Source organism: Malaya genurostris, chromosome 3 (assembly GCF_030247185.1).
Source record: "Malaya genurostris strain Urasoe2022 chromosome 3, Malgen_1.1, whole genome shotgun sequence".
Lineage (NCBI taxonomy): Eukaryota > Metazoa > Arthropoda > Insecta > Diptera > Culicidae > Malaya > Malaya genurostris.
Window position 1 is genome coordinate 100,562,560 of NC_080572.1, and position 24,360 is coordinate 100,586,919.

At 37.8% G+C, this 24,360-nt stretch overlaps 1 protein-coding gene across 2 annotated transcripts in view; it reads right to left on the minus strand.

The window, feature by feature from the left end:
* LOC131437810 (uncharacterized) overlaps positions 1-24,360 on the minus strand; it is a 219,838-nt gene that overhangs the window by 89,808 nt on the left and 105,670 nt on the right. Inside the window, exons 1-2 of one of the 2 annotated variants that reach the window (XM_058607398.1) lie at positions 17,112-17,240; positions 16,938-17,048 (exon numbers count right to left, since the gene is read on the minus strand). In XM_058607398.1, the coding sequence (XP_058463381.1) occupies positions 16,938-17,007 (70 nt within the window). In that variant the 5' untranslated portion in view covers positions 17,008-17,048; positions 17,112-17,240. Of the gene's footprint in view, positions 1-16,937; positions 17,049-17,111; positions 17,241-24,360 lie in introns of those variants that run through there. The other variant, XM_058607397.1, reaches the window with a different exon arrangement.

The window sequence follows — 24,360 nt, forward strand, 5'->3', positions numbered from 1 at the left end:
CTACGATTTGACGTGCTTGAATTTTTTAGTTATTATAAACGATAAGCTACGATCGCAATACGAAATGTTACATTTTTGGATCTTTGAAATTTGTGGGGTAATGGTGTGAATGATGTTCTGGTTGTAATATTTATACCAAAATGTATCCGTAATAGTCACAAACGTTTTTATAGAAAAAAAAACACAAAAACTAGAATGTAGATTTATAATATATTTTGGAGTACGAAAACTAAAAAATGCGAGTATGTGATAAACTCAAACAAAATAATAATCATTTTAACGGTGACTCCTGCATCTACATACCTTTGATTGCAGTCTTGGTGGCTGCTCTTACGTTGACTTTAATTAAAAAGTATGTTTTTAAAAGTTTACAATCACAGTTTGTGTTCGCATCTCATCTGACACAATTGAAAATTGCTTACGGTCGAGACGACAGAAACAAAGACAATACAGAGCAGTGAACAATAGAGTATACGAAATGGGTAAATACGATTTACAAAAGCCTGAAATTTGACCTATAATATCAAATTCCATTGTATTGATTTCAAACGCTGCAAAGTTAGACCAGCAGCAAGAAAGATTAAACTCGTACTTAAAAAACGAATGCATCTTGCTGTTAATGATGTAAATGAGATTCAGTTCAATAAGGCGTGTAAGTCTGTGTACGTTATGTTTAAACGTGAAATTCCCATTCGCTTCGGTTAACAACGAGGTACAATACAAAATTTCTTTGTACGAGGTGGACGATGTCATAGAAGTACGTGTACATGACCTTTTCCTCCGCAGGCTAATGATCATTTCGTCCGAGAAAATATGTCGCAGTACGGAGAAATTCTTTCCATCGAAAGGGAAGTATGGCGGATTTTCATCCGGTATTCGGAATGACGTGCGAGTGTTACGTATGCGACTGCATAAGGCGTTTCCATCTTATGTAATTTGTGGTCAGGGCGGAAGACGTCCTTGTAAATCGCTGGTTACCTATGAGAATCAGCCGATTACATGTAAGTTTTGTGAACAACCTTCTCACATGGCAAGCCCTGCACTGAAACTGCGAAAAGGACATCTTCAGCACGGGTATCTAGCGAGTATAGTACTATTGGGTCAACAATCAAAAATATTGCAATAACCGTACAAGATTCCTCAACTAAAGCATCAACTGCAACCATCGTGAAACAACACAGACCAACTTTAACTAGCATTGATCCGAACAATATTACGGATGTTCAAGAAACGCACCAAAACAATGACTACGAAAACACTAAAAACAACAGTAACGACAACGAAGGTGAAATGGAAGAAGATGCGACTCGCGAACCAACGGCCAACCGGCTCTGTTTAATTTTAGGATCTTGAACCACATTAAATAAATGTATGAACAAAAAAAATAGTTTACAACATTGCCCCAAAGGACTTTTGTCACTTTATCCTCGGAATCTCAATTTCGATCCTCATTGAGCCTCCGTTCTCGAACCAACGTTTATTTCAAGCGTCAACGGTCAAATCCAATCCACAAACTGCATTATAATTACCCATTGATCACGGAACCATTAGATATTGGTTTCTGATTTATTGCTACATCCTAATCATAGGTCAATTAGAATCCATCAAACATTGTAAGAAGTATATATTGACCCCCGCTCCTATCCACCAACCGGGAGTACGCGTCCACTCGCCTCATTATCCGGAGCCCAGGAACAATACTCAAGACATACAAACCTAAGCTTATTTTTATTTGTGGTATCATTTCGAAATTGTTAAGTTTTTACACCTCTTGAATTTCTGGAACCGTGTCCTACAATTTTTCAGCACAGTTGCTGTGATATCGTGCGCGCAATTACCATTGAACGCCCCTCGTCCATGGGAAATGATATTTACCCCAATCCCATAGAACTTATATTTAGATAGTTCAATAAGCTTCTTAAACTATGGTCGAGCCATTACTGTAAACATGTATCTTCTATGTATCCCATAAGCTCTTTCGTGCTAGTATTTTACGTTGAATGTACGGATAGCATCTGCAAATAACGTAATTAAGGCAGCTACAAGAAATCAAGTATAACCTAAAAATAACGATTGGCTGATATCTGAGGTTTGTGAATAAATATTTATGCCGAGTTTTTTGTTTAAATCTTAATTCAAGACAAATCCACATCGTCAGACTGTTCGTGAGTTTGGACTTGCATCACGAATACGCGATTAGTGAAATCAATCTCTTGTCTTACGACTCCTCTCGGACACATTATGACTGCTTGGTTTCAACACGTAATGGATGAATTGATCCAGCCATCACGCTAGCATCACTACTAAGTAATGGATGTAAAACGGTAATCACTATAACCCGCTGACTTTGTCAGCCAGCACAAAAAAATTGCATGCCGTTCATTAATGTAACCACTTGCGATGCAATGTATTATGAAATACTGTTTCTAAGTACCTTCTTAACATGTCGGATACTAAATGGGCTACCAGTCACGCAACCCTTACAAGTGAATTGAGCTTTCATACCTGTTTTTCAACAGTTTCGGGTAGCGACACGCCTTCCAAAGTGAAAGCTAGAGTATGAGGTACAATGCACGACAATTCCAAACCAGAAGCGACGGAAAGAAGTTACGATTAGAAAAACCGGAAAAGCGAAAAAAATCGGATGAACTATAAACACACTTCGTCGCATTGTTCCTGGAAGTCCCTTGGATTGAGTTTCATTTATTTTTTCATTCTAAACGCGCTTTCATTGGACTGTTCAAAAACCACGTGGGCCAAAATTTTATGTTTATAAACCCACTTGTAGACATTCGTAGACTTTTTCTATTCCCTTCTCCTTTAACAGTCTATTATTGTTTTTAGGCAGAATATGTTGGAAATTAAAACAATATATTTGGTATTAGAAAGTATCATTACGTCTTCAATTACTTTCGAGCCTTTTTAGTTAGTATTATTGTTCGTTAGAAATGATACGGAGTGTGTCATTTGAAACAGATCGATGATGATTATTGAATAATTTCCATTATTATATGGTTAAATTTACTTTGATCCATTACTATTTTAACCAAGCATCGATATATACCCCGAGAACGCACCGAAATAGTTTCTTGCAACAGCTTTTGTTATAAACTTACAATGGCTGGATGATCGGGTTTCTAGCTAACATAATCGATCTGTTGAGGTAACCCAGAGTGAACATCACTGAAAATGTCATACACCGTACTGCGCCCAGCAGCGAGACAATTCGTCGTTCAGTTTCAATATTTTTGGAGCATAACTCTTCCTCAGATCGCAAATTACAACCAGAATCATGCCCATGTTGCTATCATTGGGTCGTACTTCTTCCGACCTGATAAGGCGATCGAAATAGTTGGATGTTGACGAACTTTGTATTACAGGAAATCCAAGAATTAAAGATCGTTGGGCTTTGGGATTTATTTTCAGGGGCATTATTTGCCCTTTTATGTAGAAAGGTTATGCAAACAATATGAAAACCGACTTTTGAGCCGAGGACCGGAGGGCCGAGTGTCATATACCATTCGACTCCGTTCGTCGAGTACGCAAAATGTATGTGTGCGTATGTGTGTACGCAACGTTTTTGCACTTGATTTTCTCGGAGATGACGAAACCGATTTTCACAAATTTAGATTCAAATGAAAGGTCTTATGATCCAATATAAAATTCCTGATTTTATTTGAACTCGACCTCCGGTTCTGGAATTATGAGGTAAAATTTGAAAAAATATGAAAAGTGTACCATTTTTGCTCAGAGAAACCGATTTTCACAAACTTAGATGCATACAGAAGTTCTTGTGGTCCCATACAAAATTTCTGAATTGTGTTCGGATTTGACTACCGATTCCGGAATTATGGGGTAAAATGTACAATAGATGGAAATATGAGTACTACCTTTTCTCGGAGATGACTGAACCTAATCTCACAAAGTTAGAATCGAATGAAAGGTCTTATGGTTTTTAGGAAAATTCTTGACCCGACTTCCGGTTTCGGAATTACAGGGTGATTCGTGTAAAAATTCTAATTTCAAATTACTTTGTACAAACTTAGATTGGAATGAATGGTATCATGGTTCAATATAAAAGTTCTGAATTTCATTTGGATCCGACTTCCGGTTCCAGAGTTATAGGTAAAGTGTGTTAAATATTTTATACCATAAATTAAAGGGGTGAAACAAAATACGTAAAAATAGTTGTAACAACTCTAATCAATAGCCATTATCAGTGGACGGCCCAGCAAACCGATTCCGACTATTCATTTGAGTATCGATGAAAATCATTATGAAGAATATTATAGTATTGTATGAGAGTTTGATTGATATGAGAAATGCTTTATTAAATCCCTAGGTGGATTAAAACAGGTTTCAGTTATTCAAGATACATATGTGGTAAATACATACAACCAGAACAAATAAAAGCTATTTGCATCGATTCAAAGCAAAGGCTTGGCATTACATTTCTTTTGTAGAATTTGGCCTTTCTGTTTCAACAGACTTCGCAGCCGATTCTTAGTGTACAGAATCATTGTATGGCTAGTACTATGGATCCTAGTGACACCAAGAATCTTTCCAGGTCGGGGCTCGAACATACGACAACTGGCTCGTAAGACCAGCGTCCTATGCATTGAACCGCCAACCCGGGACGACAGAGACAAAAATGACGTAATAGAATAGCCAAAAATGACGTAAACCCTCTCAGTCATTTTCGGTTTTCGATGAAATTCGTATACTGTGCAGTATCGATGTTCAACCAAAGCTTCGAGAATATATAATAACAGAAAACATTACACAATGGCTTTTGCCTGTTAATGTTTGTATCAATAGTAGTTTTTGTATCCAAAGTGGTTCGGGAACTTTGATTCAGGGCTTTGTTTTGTGGTGGCACGCAGTGCTACTTAAGAAAATTTCGAAAATATCACCGTGACTCATTTGAGCATTTTGAAGCTGATCATACTTATCAATCCGTAAATGAGTTTGGTCATAAACTAACTAAGGAGTGTATCGAAAATAAGCTATCCACATGCATTTGTGTTGTACGCATGTATTTGTGATGGATTTTTATGCTCAGATCACAGCATGCTGTGCGTTTGGCTGTCAGCTTTCGTTTGTTTACTTGCTTGTGCGGTTGAAATTCTGCGTTTTCAAAATGTCGCGAATTGAAAAGGAAGTGAAAATTAAGGTTCTGGACACATGGCTAAGTAAGAAGGGTATTACTATGCGAATATTGGTGAAGCGGTTTGGAATTCATCATGCCAGTGTTAAAACCATCATTAATAAGATTGGGGAACACTATTCTTTGTATGAGCTACCACAAAGAGGCACAAAACCCGGTACTTCCAACCCGAAACTGGAGCAGAAAGTGGTATCTCTAATCATGAAGAACAAATCAATGTCAATACGTGATTTGGCCAAAAAAACAGGAACGAGTGTCGGAATGATCCAGCGTATCAAGAGGCGAAATCACCTGAAGACCTACAAGATGCAGAAAATCTCAAAACAAAGTGTAGAACAGAAGAAGCGAGCAGTAACAAGGGCCCGGAAATTGTATTCGTGTCTTTTACAGTGTCCGGATGCATGCGTTATGATGGACGATAAGACTTACGTAAAGGAGGACTCAAAATCCATTCCAGGTCCACAATGCTTTACTGTCGTCGTTAGAGAGGATGTGAGCGATGCGGACAGGTCGATTAAAGTGGAGATATTCGTTTGAAAGGTACTGGTATGGCAAGCAATATGTTCCTGTGGTTTGAAGTCAACCATTTTTTACACTACCGGAACTATAAATGCAGAAATCTATCGATCTGAGTTTCTCCAGAAGAAATTGCTGCCTTTATATAAGAAGCATAGTACACCTCCACTGTTTTGGCCGGATTTAGCGTCGGCTTACTATGCCAAAATCACTCTCAATTGGTTTGCGGAAAAGAGTATAAATTTCATTGAGAAAAATATCAATCTACCAAATTTCCCTCAGCTTCGACCCATCGAACGTTACTGGGCAATCGTGAAGAGGGTCTTCAAGAAGACTGGTAAGGTAGCTGGGAACATGCAGGAGTTCAAAAAAAATTGGGCTCTAGCGTCCAAAAAATTCGATGCAACACATGTCCGGAACTTGATGAAGAGCGTTTGATCAAAAGTTCGAAAATTCGTGAAGGAATAACTTTTATTTCATCCAGTTTTCATTATGCTCAAGTTAAACCTCGTACAATAAAGGATCAATTTTTAGTTTAATAAAATATCGTTTTTTATCATAATTTGAAAGAAAAATTTGTGGATAGCTTATTTTCGATACACTCCTTAGACCAACAAATCGAAACAATGTTGATACCAATCTAGATGCTATCGTTTCTGTTTTTGCGTTAAGGAAACTTGATGACGCAAAAACTAGAACTTGTAAGATCTGAATTTCGAAGTAGTTTTAAGATCAAATTTAAAAATTTCAAAAAAATTTTTTCAGGTCGTCGCTTATTCGACTATTTTTAACACTCATAACCTTGTGGCTATGGAACCAGACCCATCTCCGAGAAAAATGAGTGAGTTCCGGAACCAAATCCAAATAAATTAGAGTGTAATTCCGGAACCAAATCCAAATAAAATTCGGGAACTTTGTATGGGATGTCTAATGGTTCTATTAATTGAAACGCTAGTTATAAACCAAGTATTTTACTTAAAACCAATAATTCATGGAAAACAGTCCCAGATCCGATTTTGGTGAGGTGTTTTTTCTCCAGTAAATAAGTTGACTATGGTCATTTGATGGTGTGTAAAGCAAAACTGATTTCATCATAATCTTGGAACATGATTTAATTCAAGTATCAGGTACTTTTTTTTGCGAAGATTTACGGTTTAAAACGTGAAGCTGACATCGGTTTGGTTTCTTCGTATTCTTCCGCCATTGCTTTGCGACGTGTTGTTACACAAAAAACAATTGATAAAATCGATTGATAAGCAAGTACGCTCCCTTCCTGCTCGAGACCAGTCACTTGACTTGTAAACATCAAATCAGCACGCTTCTTATGTAGCCACTCGTAGCTTCACTATGGTCAATATAAGTGTGCTTTTACACACACACACATAATATGTGGCAACTCGCTTGGACTAACCGGTCAGTTATCGATGGATAATTGACTGCAAATGTTGTACGGAGTTACAAAATGCTAATTGACGAAGACAGAACCAGTTGATACCGGACTTAGTTCATCTGTTTAGCAGATCCTGCCTTGCAAAACTTGTACGTGGTGTGAAGTGAGTGTTAGGCACAATTTTCGCCTTAATCCGTACGTTCACAGGTTTATGCAATCAAACCTGTTGCTGAATCATTAGCAGCATATGGAAAGGAAATTCTCTGTTTTTGAATAGATGAACCAGGAAGCCAGTCGCTGAGCTAGACGAAGATTTGGAGCTACTTATTCAGATAAAATAATTTAACTTATTCGAGGTTCAATCGCTGGAACCACCAGTGATACAAAGTTTTACAATTTGCCACATATCCAAATTATGGACGATTCGGTATAGTCTGCTTTTTCGTGGAACCCATTAACGACGTGTAGCCGACAGCAACAAGCAATAGCGAGTATCGGTAATTGCATTAGTAATTATCAGATCACCAAAGCAATGTAAAAAGATTCAAGATAGTTCCCATCTTAGTATACCAAATGACCCACAACCTAGACCTAATTAAACATTGCCTCCAAAAGCTGCTGACCATATCCATTCATTTTACGTCGTATTGACACCTGCGTCTTTGGGCGGCACCAAACAGAGCGATAGCACCTGTCCACCCATGAGCTTCCATATTTGCCGTGGCCATCGAGGTTGTCATTAATATCTTAATACCATTAATTACCAGCGCAGGATTGGACTGTGCGACACCACGAAGCATTTCCTGTTAAGGAGCACTTATTCATTCATTCATTCAATGCTGTATTTGTTTGTCTTCTGTTTTTGCTCGAAAGCTTCGGCTTTGCTGTAATCCGTTGACACGATGAGCCACCATTGATTGTACAGGATCCGCACGGCTTCGTGCAGAAGTGAATGACAATTGAGACCGAAAAGAGATTAATGCTTTGATTGTCTGCGTCGTTGTGACGACCGTCTAACCCGGCAATGATTTTCCATTCAGTGGTTGTCCGTAGAAATGCTTCCACATCGTGGCCGGATGGAATCTTGCCTGTTTTGCGGTCCAACCCAGTCTATGTGAAATCTTATGAGCAATAATTAATATTCATTTCCTCACTTAATGAATGTCAACTTCGCCGTAAAGCAGTATGCGAATGTATTGTCAGCACTCGAATAAGTGGTACTCCTACTCGATTGGAAGTGGCGTTACCCACGCGTCCCGTTAAAACCAGGTTGGTGAGATTTTTGTCGCAGCTTACCACTGCCGTGTGTAATTGAAATGCACTACACTTCGCTTACGTAACTGTTATCAATCTACAGATGGTAGCTTTCCTCCATCACTATCACCCGAGCAACTTGGGGTGCTACTTGGATTGTAAAATGTTGTACGACCATGTTGTAAGGGAGAGAAGGAAGCCAATTACAGTTTCCCTTTATTGTACATTTCCTGACCACAGTCAATTTCACTTTCAGTGATGTGGTTCTTCGTTGCTTCGTTAACGTTAGAGTCATATGAAGCTAACCGACAGACAAGGCAGCATTACTTTGTAGCGGATGTTCGGTTTCAACAGACGATGTTTGAAACATAACGCTAATATTTGAATCCTTGAAATTTTTCACGATCTGAGAATTAGTTAAATTTGCGAAAACAAATAATTACCTCTTTTTACGAGCGTCAGAGCGACGAGTCTCGTGTATCGTTGGACTTAGTTACCCAAGTAACATTTTTTGTTGCGCTAGCTTATTTGTTACAAGTTTGCAACCAGAAATTTGAGTGATAGTTACTAACATCTAACCACTTGCATGACACAAACAGCGCAGTTTCTACTAGATGCTAATTCGGCTAAAATAAGTTGTGGTTACGTTGAAATGCCATACTGAAATAACTTATCTTTCCATAACTTGAAAATAACTTGTTTTCAAGTAAACTAGCTGAAATTTAGCCACCATTGACATTATAAAAATTGAATGAATCCAGAATGCTTTGCAATCAGCAATTAAAAGGCAAAAAAGTACTTGAAATCACAAACTTAATACAAGGTACAAATTTTACAACGATTTTAAAACTGTCGAGCGGAATTCAACTTTGTTTGATTGTTTTTTTTATGAGCATTCAATTATAATCTTTCTATAAAGACATGAAAAATATACAACTAAATAACCCTATGTTCAGAATGCTCAAAATTAATCCAAGTAGAGTGGTTTCTTATTATTTTAAATTCATATATCATGGGAACTATAACATTATCACAATCGATGTTCAATCCCTATATTATTTTCTTCGTGTTTATGACAGTGCATAGAGCAAAAATTACTATTCTGCCGTTTAATAATTTTGGCCAAAAAGTGGTTTTGGAAAAAGTAATATCCTGGTTTTGTTTATGTGTCATGCACTTCTTGCGAATCCATAGTGTGATCACCATATTTGAGCCAACAAATTTTTTTAGATTGCATTTTCGTTATCATTACGTTGGGAAACCCAACCGAAAGCTATCTGAATCAATGCAGAAATTGTATGTTATAATTTTGTAATATCCATATATTATCGTTATATCAATTCACAGTAACGATTTACATATAAGCTTACGTATTGATAATGGTTTCGCAACGGAAAATAAACCTTTTTTCAACTAGTAGCTAGAAGCATAGCTGTGATTGAAGATTTGTTAGAATCAAGTAACGATAATTTACAAATGATAGTTAGTTTAATGTTGTATAAAGCCAATGGTCTAGACTCGGTCTAAGTCGTAAATTTATTGTTGTTTTTCTTCAATAGCTTGCTGATTTTATGAGTCTCAACATTATTTTCGAATGCGTACCAACATAATAGTACAAAAATCCCCAAATCTCGTAAGTTTCATTTAAAGATGAAATGATATTTTAATGTGGAACACATTTTTGTTTTCTATATAGTGGTGCAAATTAGAAACTCAAGAAAAACACACGTAGAAAAGTGGTCAGGTTTTGAACAATTACAACTCAGTCAATTTTGTATCAATTATTAATATTATGTCACCATTTGATTGGAAATATTTCTACGTATTGATTTGGATGTTCATACCCATGTATTTTTAATTGTATATCATTGAATGGTTGAATAATAGCTAGCAGTGTCCTATTTTGTCTGCAAAAAATCTCCGGCATACCGGATTTCCCTACCATAGTCGACGGTTTTGAAGGAGTAAGCGATATATCAAAGGGAAAGTATCGCTCTGATTGGTCAATCGATCCTAAAGCGAAGATGTTGAAAGCACGCGAATCTATAAATATAAGCAAAATTATAGCTAACGTTTCAGTCCTACTCATAGCATGCTAGAGGTAGGTTGTTGTTAGCAGCGATGTCAGATCTACGGAAATTTCCGTAGATCTACGGATTCGAAGATATTCTACGGACCTACGGATCCGTAGGCAAAATCTACGGAAATTGGATTTTTGCTACGGAAATTTGAATTTACCAACGGAGAACTACGGGAACTAGTCTTGTCTGGCGAGCAAAAAAAAAAAGCTTTCCACCGGGAAAGTTTCCGAGAAAAATCAATCTACGGAAATAGCACTACTAACTTCTGGCATCACTGGTTGTTAGACAGTAAGACATAAAGTGCCATAAAACGATTTGAAGCTTTAATTGGTATGCTCTGATCTTGTGTCATGTAAGTTCGGATGAAATACCATGTTATGTCGTTTCGCCTGAGAAATTGACAACTACCTCAGGGTAAATTTATAGTGCGTTAGATTAATTTCCAATTTTTATAAGATGAACTCGATTGATAATGAGAAAAAGTTTATCGCTTCAACCGAAATCGCAGAATGGTAGTAATGGTAGAGAAACGCTATAAAAATAACTAGTTGCATACAAAACTTGAACACAAGCTTGGCGAAGAGAAGCTTAAATATCGATATCCGTATCGCAAGCGTGTACAAACATATAACTGCATACATTTGGGCTATTGATGTAATTTCGTCGGCTACAAAATAAATACAAATAACGACAAATAGAGTCCATATTCTGGATTCGCGTGTTCGGTTTTGGTGCCTAATAAAGATCAATCTAAGCAGACTCTCGTGCATTTGCGAATTCAAAAGTATGACGATTGATTGAACTATTTGATTGTAGATCATTAGAAATTTTGGTTGTATTGTTCCACATCAACGGCTCGAACAACCCCATGGGGCTGATCCTTGTAGTTTTTTATGTACGAAATAGATGCAAGATATCAATAAGACCAATTGTATAGGAACTGACATCACATTTTTCAAAAGTTGTAGAGATCTCTAAAGCTAATAGAGATAAAATTCGAGTTGTTGTTAACGATTTGAAACAGGCCAACGAAATTGTAACCTGTAAATTATTTGCTGTTTACTATAGAGATTACATTCCATTGAATGTCTAGGGCCCCACAAGGATAATCTTTGCGATAAAGATATTGAAAAATGTGTTTATTGTGGGGAGAGTCCTCATGATCTCTCAGTATGTGCTGCATTTAAGTTGCGTAATGATAAAATTAAGCTTTATTTAAAAGTACGGTCTAAGCGCACATATGCAAAAATGCTTAAAACAATTATTGATGTCCCTCCACTCGAAACAGAAAACGGTTTTTCAAATCTAGAGATAGAGGAATCTGACTCTGATGAAAATAGTGAAGTCACTTACCAAGGTTCTATTAGGAGGAGAAAGTCCCTCCCCCCCAATTACCAAAAACGACATCAAAACTTACACCTTCAAAAAAAGATCTTCGTGTTAAATCTAAAAAGCCAAATTTAAAAGCTAAAACCGTGCCTCCTGGTTTGTCAAATTCACAAACCAATTCAGGAACTAGCACAAGAACAGTCAATAATCCAGTGGGCTCCGTTTCACATTCACCAACAGGATTACTGAAGTTTTCAGAAATTGTAGAATGGATTTTCGCAGCATTCAATATTTCTGAACCTCTGAAGACCATCATAACGGCATTCCTTCTAATAGTTAGAACTTTTTTGAAACTGTTATGAGCTCAATGGCCAGTTCTCTCAGGTTCTGTATCATTTGATGGATAATTTATCATCCGCAGCAAATGATTCAATCACTTTCATGCAGTAGAATTGTTGAAGCATCATGCCAAAACTTGATTCATTTAAAGTTTTGTTGCATGGTCAAAAATGTAATGTATTTGCTTTGTGTGAAACATGGCTTACATCAAACATAGCCTTAAATTTTGATGACTTTAACCTCATACGTCTCGTTAGAGACTCCCCGTATGGTGGAGTGCTTTTAGTAATTAAGAAATGTTATTGCTTTTATAGATTAAACATTCTTTCGACTTCTAGTATAGAAGTTGTTGCTTGTCAAATAAGCATTAAAGGAAAGGACATTTGCACTGCTTTGGTGTATATTCCTCCAAGAGCGCATTAGATTTATCTCTTTTCTCGATTTCAATTCGACTAGATTGCACCTGGAAAGTATTTCTTGATTTACACGGTAATGATCATTTAGCAATCATCATCTCAATTAGCAATAACAAAGGCATTGCTAATTCAGTTAATATTCCATATGATTTGAAAAATATGTTGACTGGATTAAATACCAAAGTAGTATCTCAAGTACCTTGAAATCAATGGAAGAGCTCCCTCCACTTGAACAATATGACTTCCTCGTTTGTTCGATTCTGAAGGCCGCAGAACAAGCCCAAACCAAACAATTGCTTGGTCCATCGTCTAACAGAAGGCCTCCAAACCGTTGGTTGGACAAAGAGTGCTCTGATCTTAAAAACGCAAAACAAAATGCTTTCAAGACGTTTTTTAAATAAGGGGGAGGAACTCCTCAGAATTTTGAAAAATTCTCGACTTTAGAAACCAAGTACAAGAGCTTACTTCGGGCCAAGAAATGTAGCTATTGGAGACATTTTATCGAAGGTTTGTCAAGAGAAACCTCAATGAGCACTCTTTGGAATATGGCCAGACGAATGAGGAATCGTAACGTAGGAAATGAGAGTGAGGAATACACGAATCGATTGATATTTGATTTTGCGAGGAAAGTTTGTTCAGATTCAGTTCCTACGCATAGCATTATTAGGGAGTCTTCTCCAAATAATGGTTCCATTGATAGCCTCTTTTCAATGATGGAATTTTTCATAGCACCCATGTCTTGTAACAATAACGCTCCTGGGTTGGACAGAATTAAATTAAACTTGGTGAGAATCTGCCCGACCTTGCAAAAAGACGTTTGTTGGAATTGTTCAACAAGTTTTTTGAGCAAAATATTGTCTCCCCTGACTGGAGGCAAGTGAAAGTTATCGCCATTCAAAAGCCGGGGAAACCCGCCTCCAATCACAACTCATATAGACCCATTGTAATGTTGTCCTGAATCAGAAAATTGTTCGAACAAATTATTCTTCGACGTCTCGACACTTGGGTCGAATCTTGCTATACCGTTTTACCCCAATTTATCCTTTAACTGAGTTTTAAGATTTTGCTCCACATTAAATTCATTTGTAATCCTATTTTCAGGTCTTTTTTCGTAATATCAATCGATTTTCATCAACCGCAATCAGCCTGCTTTCGGTATGCGAAAAAAAGTTTAACCAAAAATACGACTTATGAAATAAATTGGGGTAAAACGGTATAGCAAGATTCGTGCGGTCATTGAATTCATTTGTAATCCTATTTTAAGATTTTTCTTTGTAATATCAATCGATTTTCATTAACCGCAATCAGCCTGCTTTCGGTATGCGAAAGAAAGTTTAACCAGAAATACGACTTATGAAATAAATTGGGGTAAAACGGGTTAAACAGGCTAGTACTGTCATTCCCATTGTGTTTAATTGGATCACAGATGTTTTGCACGTATTATGAACAAATATTGATAGACCGCATTGGATCTGCTTATGGATTGTAGATCATATTTCAATTGAATATTATAACAAGAAAAGAAATGGGGTAAAACGGTGCAACGAGTTTTCTGCTGTCAATAAAACTATATGCAATCGATTTGTTAGACTTTTTTACATCGGAAACACTCTATTCGCTCTTCTGCAAGTTTTTCGGTTTCATGTTATATAGTTAAGCTTGAATACAATGCAGTATAAAAAGGGAACTTGGGGTGAAATGAACATGATAGCGTTTCGTGCGGTCCTTCTAAATACATGGAATCAATTTTGCTGACCACTTTACACCAAAAAAGTGCTTTGTGGTCAGCTGTATCATGCCTCCAAAAAAATCGTCGCGTTTTTGGTCCATTTTTCCCCACTGTGCAGTGTCTGAACGACATATTGAATAATAATTATCAAATCACAATAGGTCGGGTCCCGGCTCATTGCTCCATTCCAGGCAATGAAAAAGCCGATAGTTCAGCCAAACGTGGTGCTATTGAGGGAGAAATTTATGAGAGACCGATTGCTTTCAATCAGGTGGCAAGCTTCTTGGGATAAGGATGATCTGGGTCGGTGGATACACTTAATTATTCCTAAAATATCGACAAAGGCATGGTTCAGGGGACTGGATGTGTGTAGGGATTTCATTCGTGTGATGTCCAGACTCATATCCAATCACTACACGTTAGATGCACATCTCCTTCGAATTGGACTTTCCGAGACTAATCATTGTGCTTGTGGCGAAGGTTATCGCGATATTGATCATGTCGTTTGGACATGCGTGGAATGTCGTGATGTCAGATCTCAACTAATTAATTCCTTGCGTACTCAAGGTAGACTATCCAATGTCCCAGTTCGCGACATTTTTGCTCGTCGTGACCTTACATACTTCTTTATCATTTCGTTAAGTCCATTGGAGTTCCATGAGTTCAATCAATAGCCAGCTATATTATATGAATAAAAGTGATGAACTGATACAAACAAACCTAAAAAGTTATAAGATCATGTACAAAATAAATGTATTATATATAATGTAATTTATAATAGCAAATCGCTTGATAAAAATAGTGTTTAGATTAACTAATGAATACCAACATACTAATTTAATATTCGAAATGTATTAAGTTTAAAGTAGGTTTAATGTACTGTATCGTGGATGCCACAGCGAAGAAAAACTTATGTATATTGCCTATGAAATAAGCGTATTTATGAAAAAAAAACTATGTTCCGAGGCACTAGGTTTCGCAGCCCTAGTAAAATTGCATACCGGGTTATGTTAACACGAGGTAAATGATAAAAATAAACCAACGATGGCTTTTATCGTATCAAAGAACGTTCACTGGCAACTCTTCAACGATTGAATCAGTGCCATCAAAGAGAATTGGAAATCATCGCAACAACAAAAACCCGGTATGGCTCATTTAACATAGAATCGACACCAGTGCGAAAGCGAATTTCTCTCGATGACATTTCTGAGAATCAAAGGTTAGCACGCTGCTGTGGGGATCTTCTCTGAAGCAACAAACGGTCGCTTTTTCTCGTTTCACAATCCGATTCTATACAGGCAGTTGATAATAGAATCATTTCACTATTGCCGCTTATTCTAACTATGTGCATATAATCTTTGTATAAGTTGTGTCAATGAAAATGTATGTGAATGCTCCACACAAGGGTTTTGATATATTGCAACCTAGTATGAGAATCATCAAGTTGAATCATCGACTCGATTTTCTGCGATAATTGTCAACTTGCGATTCTCTCTTGGGAAATTCCACACAGCAACGATCATTATCAGACTGTAATTTTTTTAAGGGCCGTGAAATACTCAGAGTATGAAGTGTAGCGAAGGAATGTAGAAAAATTCTCTCGCGGTTTATGCATTGAGAGACTCGAGTTCTTGTAGCATCTTCTACCGGATTTAAAATGTTGTATACAATATAGATAGCAATATAGTAGCTTCTGTCAAATTTTCGGCAATCACCAACACTGAAATAAACAAAAACCCATCGAAAGGAGATTACGTGGAATGATAATTGCAAAAAACATGCGTGTAACAACAAAAACGGTTAAATACTCTAAAATGTTTGAAATTCACAATTTTCTCCAGCATCCTTTGAATTGCATGAAAATAATCTTATAATACGTGAATATGATTTTTCAACTAAATACATTTCCTCGTATTTATTGTTCCACTCCTTTGAATGTAATCCGAGAAAATAATAGAATAGGTTGGTGCGAGGATCAATGAGTCACAATTGCCCTTATTATCACATTCATGTAGGTTGCCTCTTTCCCTGCATGTTGTAGCTAACTCTACCGTACTACATTCCAATTTTTTTCCTACCTATATCGAAACCCAGTCTGCATCTCGATAAAGAATGCTGGATCTGTACCACCTTGAACTCGCCGGGTTGTATTCCTCCCCTAGCATGAGTGGTCCACTCTTACGTTATTACTGTGAGTAAATGCACCTGCGGCAATAAATTTGTGATTTATTAGTTTTACAAGCCTGTCTCAAGAATCTGCCACAGTCGGTGCTTTATACTTTACTCGATACAAATTCCTCTGAGACTCGAGCAGGATTTGCAAACAATAAATGGATTTATATTTCTGTGTCAGTCCGTTCCCTGCGGATGCCATTTGATCATGACTGCGAATTGTTTCCGGGTTATTCTGTTTGTACATCTGATATCTGCTGGGTAATGACTAAAATGGTATCCACATTCATAGCCGCTTATCACGATTATCTTATTTTCTTTAAGTTGTAAAAATTATTACCAGATTAAGTGCGGCTTAAACTGCAATATCAATTTTGAGAAGCGCCGGATTGTTAAGATATATCGAATTGAATTGTATTTCACCGATCAAATATCAACCTACAATTACTATCACGTTGTTATGCAGTTTTCTGTACCGAAACTGTTATGTAAGTGCTGAAAAATGGATCCCAACATAACATTAGAAAGGCGTCCCTTCACTTACCATTTTTGCTCTCCTTCGCCACCGTTGCCACAGTCGCAGTGATTGTAGGAGGTTCGTCGTCTAGCACCATGGCTGGAACAGCAGTGACCAGCTTATACCCGGGCAGTGGACCTAGATTTGGAAAGACAGAGAGTGAGAGAGGTAAACTTGTGTGAAATTAACACGTTACTGTACTGGTAAAGGTACATCATCCTAGAAGAGGGCTGCGATACAACAAGATAAATTTCAATAAAAAATTTAGTTTAGCACTTCAGTGGTCAAAAAGCCAAACATATCGGGCTTCGAGAGTAAACGATGTGAAAAATGGGAAAAACAAAATTTATTTGAAAATATGGCATGTTTACATCAACGCCAGATGCAGCTCGGTTTACTACGATCGACGAAAAACTCCGCATTCCGAAAAGATTGTGAGAATAATAATGATAATTTTGGTTTTTGCTGCGGACTTTTGTTTTTGACGGTGGATGCAACTGAAAATGAAAAAGGGTATTGTAAATGTAGAGCACAATGGGGAAACGAAAATGTCGATGTTTTCGACGGTTGAAGAGAGTGAAATAAAAACGATTGGTGGAGTTTGTTGAAAGACCATCAATAACGTGCTCCATTCAAGTCCAAGTTCATTTCTCTGGCATCAGCTCAGCTGGCTGTTGTGTTGTTGTATTTCTGCGGCAAGCTCAGGGGTGGTGCATAGAAAACAGACACAGAGACCAAGTTTCACTTCCGGTGAAACCCTCAACGAGTGAACACGTCGTATCGTGTTAGTGCGGTGAAAATTCGAGTATTTCGCGAGAAAGAAAGGATTTTCATCCGTACTTCGGTGACTCCACGTTGTCACATAGCGAGGGTTTCACTTGTAGTCCAGTGAAAAGAAAGTCCATTGGACTATAAACGAAAGCTAACTGGCAATATAGCTAAATCGCTGTGCCATCAATCGGCGTCATCTCAAGTGAGGTGACGCCACCAGAAGTGAAGAAGAAGAAGAAGAGACCAAGTTTTTCCGCTTGGTTGCATAAAAACAACAATAAACGAATGACCGACGTGAAAGTGACAAGTTTAACAGATCAATTTCTACCATCGTAAGTGAAAGGGACTGGTCGCGTGTATCAACGTATTTTGACGGCGTGAAACAAACTGACTGACAATAATTTGGTATTTCCTATCACGTAATTAGTAATCAAGTAGTTAGGAGGGCATCTACGTTACACATGTCGAATCAAAGGCTCAAATTCCGGACGGTAAGGTGCCACATGAACCATTTGAAAATGATAGCTCACGAGATGTGATATGGACCGGAGAGCTCAATGTCATCGGGTCGATGCTATATGTCAAAAATCATGTGAAGGTATTTGTACAATGTCGTGTGTCAGCCAAAAGGTAAATACGTTTGACAGTTACCTGCTGAGTTGCTATCACGGGAACATCTCCTGCCTAGCAAGTTGAAAGGAGCCCGAAACTGTTATACACTTAAATCTCATTCGCAAAAATTTCAAATCGTTCATTCGAGCACACCGAGGAATTGGATCGCACACACCGAATTTCGTTTTTGACATTTGGGATTTATTTTTACGGTTACGATGAGTTAAATATTATTATTACTGAACGATATGTTAAAATTTATTCAACTTATTATTGGATAAATTCATCAAAGAACTACTGGATTATTTGCCGATATCCAGAAGAAGTATTTACTGATATAATTGTAAAATTATATATATATATATATATATATATATATATATATATATATATATATATATATATATATATATATATATATATATATATATATATATATATATATATATATATATATATATATATATATATATATATATAGGAGCATAGGAGCCTAACACATTTTGTTCCCTGGTTACACTGTAACCAAACAAGGGAGAGAGCGAAACCAAACACGGTATCAGAAAGTAGAAGAATGAAGGTATTTATTTTCGTCTAGTAGTTTTCCTCAATGGAGCACTGGTTTCTCGCTCACCGCCTTTTTATTTAAAACTAGTTTTTGAAGAATTAGGTTGTTACAATGTTACAATTATTCGTGAATGTAAGAAAAAAAACATTTCAAATTGAAGCCGAAAATTCCGGTGCCTTCGCATAATACTGTGAAGCAGTGAAACTTAGATTAAAATCAAAAGTGGTGCAAGTCATATACAAATTTCAACCGCATCCGACTTCCGGTTCCAGAAAAAAATGTGCGTAAAAAATGAATGCAAAATGTGCATCTATCAGGTGTACAACTTTGCTTCAGCCGTTTTTTCCTAAATTAAAAGCTTTATTGCGAAAAAGGGGTTACAGATGTATTATTCAATTTCTCTCATCTTTCCGGCAATTTTCGGATCCCGGCTCAAAAAAGGAGTCCTCTTTTGACACTATACATGAAGCAATCCATTTTTCCAACTTTTCAAAGGATTGCAAATGTTGTTCTGCCAGGCCGTGTGCCATCGAACGGAATAGGTGGAAGTCAGAAGGGGCGACATCTGGGGAATACGGCGGGTGGGCAAGACTTCCCATTTCAGCGTTTCCAGGTACTTTTTGACCACTTTTGCGATGTGAGGCCGAGCATTGTTGTGTTGGAGGATGACTTTGTCATGTCGCTCTTGATATTGTGGCCGTTTTTCTTTCAGCGCGCGACTAAGGGTGAAGCCAGAGTGGGAGCGACAAGCGATGCGATGCGAATATTAAAGGACCGCATGGCGAAGCACGACCGAATTTCGTCTATTTAAAAAAAAACATGCATACCACAGTAAACACGATACGTTGCGTAGCGACGAGCGACCAAGCACCACGTGCAAAGTTTTTCACGCGATCTACGAGCGAACAGAGGTTGAATTGATTTTTTTTCATGACGGAACAAGATAATTCGATTGATGTTGAAGCGTTAATCGGTGCTTTTTTAAAACGAAATGCGCTCTGGAATCAACAATATCGTAATTACCGGAAACAGGTTCCTGTGAAGGAGTTTTGGAAATATTAGGAACTACTGGTTTGTATAGTCATGAAATTTTTGAGAATTTGTGAGTAATTCTTCATACAGATGGTGATATTCACCGAACTTTCTACTGTTTCGATTAATGGGATGAATTCCGAACTCTTTTATGATTTCCGAAGAAATAGTTGCGTACGCCCTCGGACATGAAAAAACTCTTCGTCCGAATCCATTCTTTTGAAACTTTAACAACGAATGAAAATGTCAATTTTTTTTCCTCTGGTGCTTTTGAGCATCACTTCTAGTTGCTTTACTATGGCTACTATGTAGCATTGAAAATTTTCTCGTTTCGCATCGCATCGCTTCGCGTCGCTTGTCGCTCCCACTCTGGCTTCACCTTAAGGCGCATCAGTTGCGTTCGGTAGCGATCTCTTGTGATGATTTCACCCGGTTTTAAGAGCTCGTAGTAAATCACACTGAGCTGATCCCACCAAATACAAATCATTGCCTTGGCGCCGTGAATATTCGGTTTTGCCTTCGACGAAGTAGCATGCCCGGGCTTTCCCGGGTTCTGCGGTTAGGATTATCGTATCGAACCCATTTTTCATCACCGGTTACGATTCGATGTAAAAACCCCTTACGATTTTGTCTTTAAAGCAGTTGCTCACATACAAATAGACGGCGCTCGATGCCCCTCGGTTTCGACTCGTACGGTACCCAGTTTCCTTCTTCTGAATCATGTCCTGGGCCTTGAGACGTTTTGAAATGGCTTGCTGACTCACGCCCAACGATGCGGCAAGCTCTTTTTGGGTTTGGCACGAATCTTCGTCAAGCAATGCTTTTAGTTGTTCATCTTTGAATGTTTTTTTCTCTTCCACCACCAAACCTTCAACATCGAAATCATCATTTTTAAAACGTTGAAACCACCGACACGTTTTTTTACTCAGAGCAAAATTTGTTGCCAGAGAGTCGCATTGATCTTCTTTTGGATCCGGGATAGGATCAAAAAAATTTGAGAACAGTACACTTGCAAAGAATTTTGAGAACAGTACACTGCAACATAACGCATCGCCAGATATCGCAACGCAATTATGTTATTAACGCAATTTAGTAATGAAAACCAATAAAATGTAACCGCAGAGACGGGACTCGAATCCGTAGTTAACTCCAAACCGGGGAACTTGTTTTACCAATTAAACTATCCAGACTATGAAAACACATGAAGAGAAAGTCCAATTGACTGGACGAAACTAAGCATGCTTCGCTCTACTTAGTCACCATCGGAAAATCCGTGGAAGCGTGATAATTGGGACTTTGGAGGGTCAAAGCTGAGGGCAATTTGATGGACTGATATTTTTCTCAACGAAATTTATACCCTTTCCCGCAAGCCAATTGAGAGTCCACTTGAATCGACCTGTCCGCACCGCTCACATCCTCCCCAACGACGACAGTTAAGTATTGTGGACCTGGAAGGGTTTTTGAGTCCTCCTTTACATAAGTCTCATCGTCCATCAAAACGCATGCATCCGGACACTGCAAAAGACGTGAATACAATTTCCGGGCCCTTGTTGCTGCTCGCTTCATCTGTTCTACACTTTGTTTCGAGATTGTTTGCTTCTTGTAGGTCTACAGGTGATTTCTCCTCTTGATGCGGTGGATCTTCCGATACTCGTTCCTGCTTTTTTGGCCAAATCACGTATTGACATTGATTTGCTCTTCATGATTAGATTTATCACTTTCTTGTCCAGTTTCGGGTTGGAAAAACCGGGTTTTCTGCCTTTTCCTGGTAGCTCATCCAAAGAATAGTGTTCCCCAAACTTATTAATGATGGTTTTAACACTGGCATGATGAATTCCAAACCGCTTCGCCAATTTTCGCATAGTAATACCGACGACACGACCAGGCACTCCAAAGTAAAATCGGAATAAACCCTTGAACCTTGGTCAAAATTTGCCAGTGGTACGAATCTCCTTGTGTTTTTTTTAATTTTTTTTTTAAATAACTATTTATTGGAATATGAGTTAAAACTAAATTATTAAGATTTAAATTGGGTGTTCAGCCACAAGTGGTGACTTTTCAGCCCTTGAATCTCCTTGTGTTGATTTTTCTATCTTAAAGGCCGTTCGCTGGTTTATAACTCACTTAGATTTTCCAGCATTTGTATTAGAGTCAACGACAATTTCAGCAACATCTGGGGCAAAACCTAAATAAATAAATACGTCTTAATCAAGGGGAGGACGCTTAGAACAATTTGCCAATCACAAATTAACACAATGCGTTGGCGCATTTATCAATATTGGCACTTTCGTTTTCATACAGTTGCACAGTTGCGGCACACAAAGGGCTCAGTTTTGACAAGTAGCTGTCTCATGGGGAACAGCGTGGCACACTTAGACTCACAGTATATATCGTGTTTTTTTAGAAACACAATATAGTTTGTGTTAAGCGACTTTCCCCTTGGTCTTAATTCATTATAAAAATGATCAGCAATTGCACATAATTTTGAAGCCTTTAAAAATCGTTACATGTTATATGAGCTAACCGTTTTGATTATACCTATAGTACATCTATACTTGAAATTTCATCTTCTACCTTTGCGACCTACGATAGAACCGTTGTGAAATACTTATTACATATTGATTCGTTTTGTTCTATTAACACTTTTCAGTTGAACAACAAACGTAACCAAGGATATGGTGACCGTTTTCTAAAAACAACAGTTTATCAATCTGGGTTGCCAGTTGCAAATATATTTCTAAGGATTTCATTTTGACATTACGAGTTACTGAGGGGTAGTTAAATTTACGATATAGTTTTAACAGCGAGTGGCAGGTCGTGTCATCGGTAATACCCTTCTGACTTAGCCATGTGTCCAGAACCTTAATTTTCACTTCCTTTTCAATACGCGACATTTTGAAAACGCAGAATTTCAACCGCACAAACAAGTAAACAACCGAAAGCTGACAGCCAAACGCACAGCATGCTGTGATCTGAGCATAAAAACCATCACAAATACATGCGTACAACACAAATGTATGTGGATAACTTATTTTCGATACACTCCTTAGATGTCAACTCACCGTTTCATAGCCTCTTCGGAAGCATCCTAAGGAAATAAAATCGGAGAAAGATGTGGATTGTGAATTTTCAGGTAACAAATGTTGGTCAAACTTTGTATCTTTATCTTTAGTTGACCTATCGCACATACTTTTACTTTATATCTACACACTTATGATAACCTAATTATTTTCGATTTGAATGTAACCTTAACCTAATTATTTTCGAAATCAAATAAATGATACACGCTATTGAAACGATGATAACATACATTCATTGGGTTGTTCTGCCCATACTGTGTGCGAAGAAGTGAGCGACGAAGAAATTCCGTTCTTCGCAATGATCTTCCCGGAACGTTAAAATTAATTCTTTCCAGTAGTATGGGGCAATCGATGTTGTCATCTAGTAGGTCGAGCACGAAGAATTGTTGAAGGAGTACTCGTCTGTTTTGTAAAGTAGATAGGTTGATGAGAGCACAGAGACTCTCGTAGCGAGGTAGTTGAGGACGATTTATCCAAAGTAGTCTTCGAAGTGCGAATCGGACGAAGCACTTCTGTACCCTTTCGATCCGATCGATGTGAATACTGTGATACGGAGCTAAATTGTAACTCCATACTCCAGTATACTGCGTACTAGTACGATGTAAACTGTCTTGAGGCAATAGTTTTGAGTGTTGCGTTTGATTAGTCCCAAAACTGCATAACGAATAAAAACTGTTCGATGAAACGAAGCTTGCAATCGAGAATAATGCCCAAGTCTTTAATAGACGAAACTCGCTCAACTGAAGCCATCATCATTGAGTATTCGAAAATAATTGGAGACTGTGCCCGCGAGAAAGTTATCACATTACATTTTTTAACGTTTACTGTCATGCCGTTTCTGTCACACCAATCCAGGATTCGGTCAATATCCATTTGTAGAGCACAGCAATCCAGAAGGCTTGTAATGATGCGATAAATTTTGAGATCATCAGCATACATTACTTTAAATGACCACAATTCACAGTAACAATCGTTCATGAATAACACGAAAAGAAGTGGTCCGAGATGGCTTCCTTGCGGTACACCTGAAGTAACGTGAAATGAATCCGAGAGTGCAGATCCGATTCGTACGGAGGCATTACGATCTGTGAGATAGGATAGAATCCAATTGGTTAACCAATCAAGGAATCCACCACGCCTCAATTTTTCCACAGCGAACTGATGAGGAACACGTTCGAATGCTTTTGAATAATCAAAATCAAAATGTATAAGACAGTTCGATAAAACAAAACCGCTTACGTTCGGGACGGAAGAAACCAAGTACAGTATTGTGTAGTGAACAATAGAACAATAGAGATTCTCTTTATGGATAAAGAAGAGTTTTTTCCCCGGTATTCTAAATGGCGTACGTTTATTACGCATACACTTGAAGAGGCCTATGCCTTCT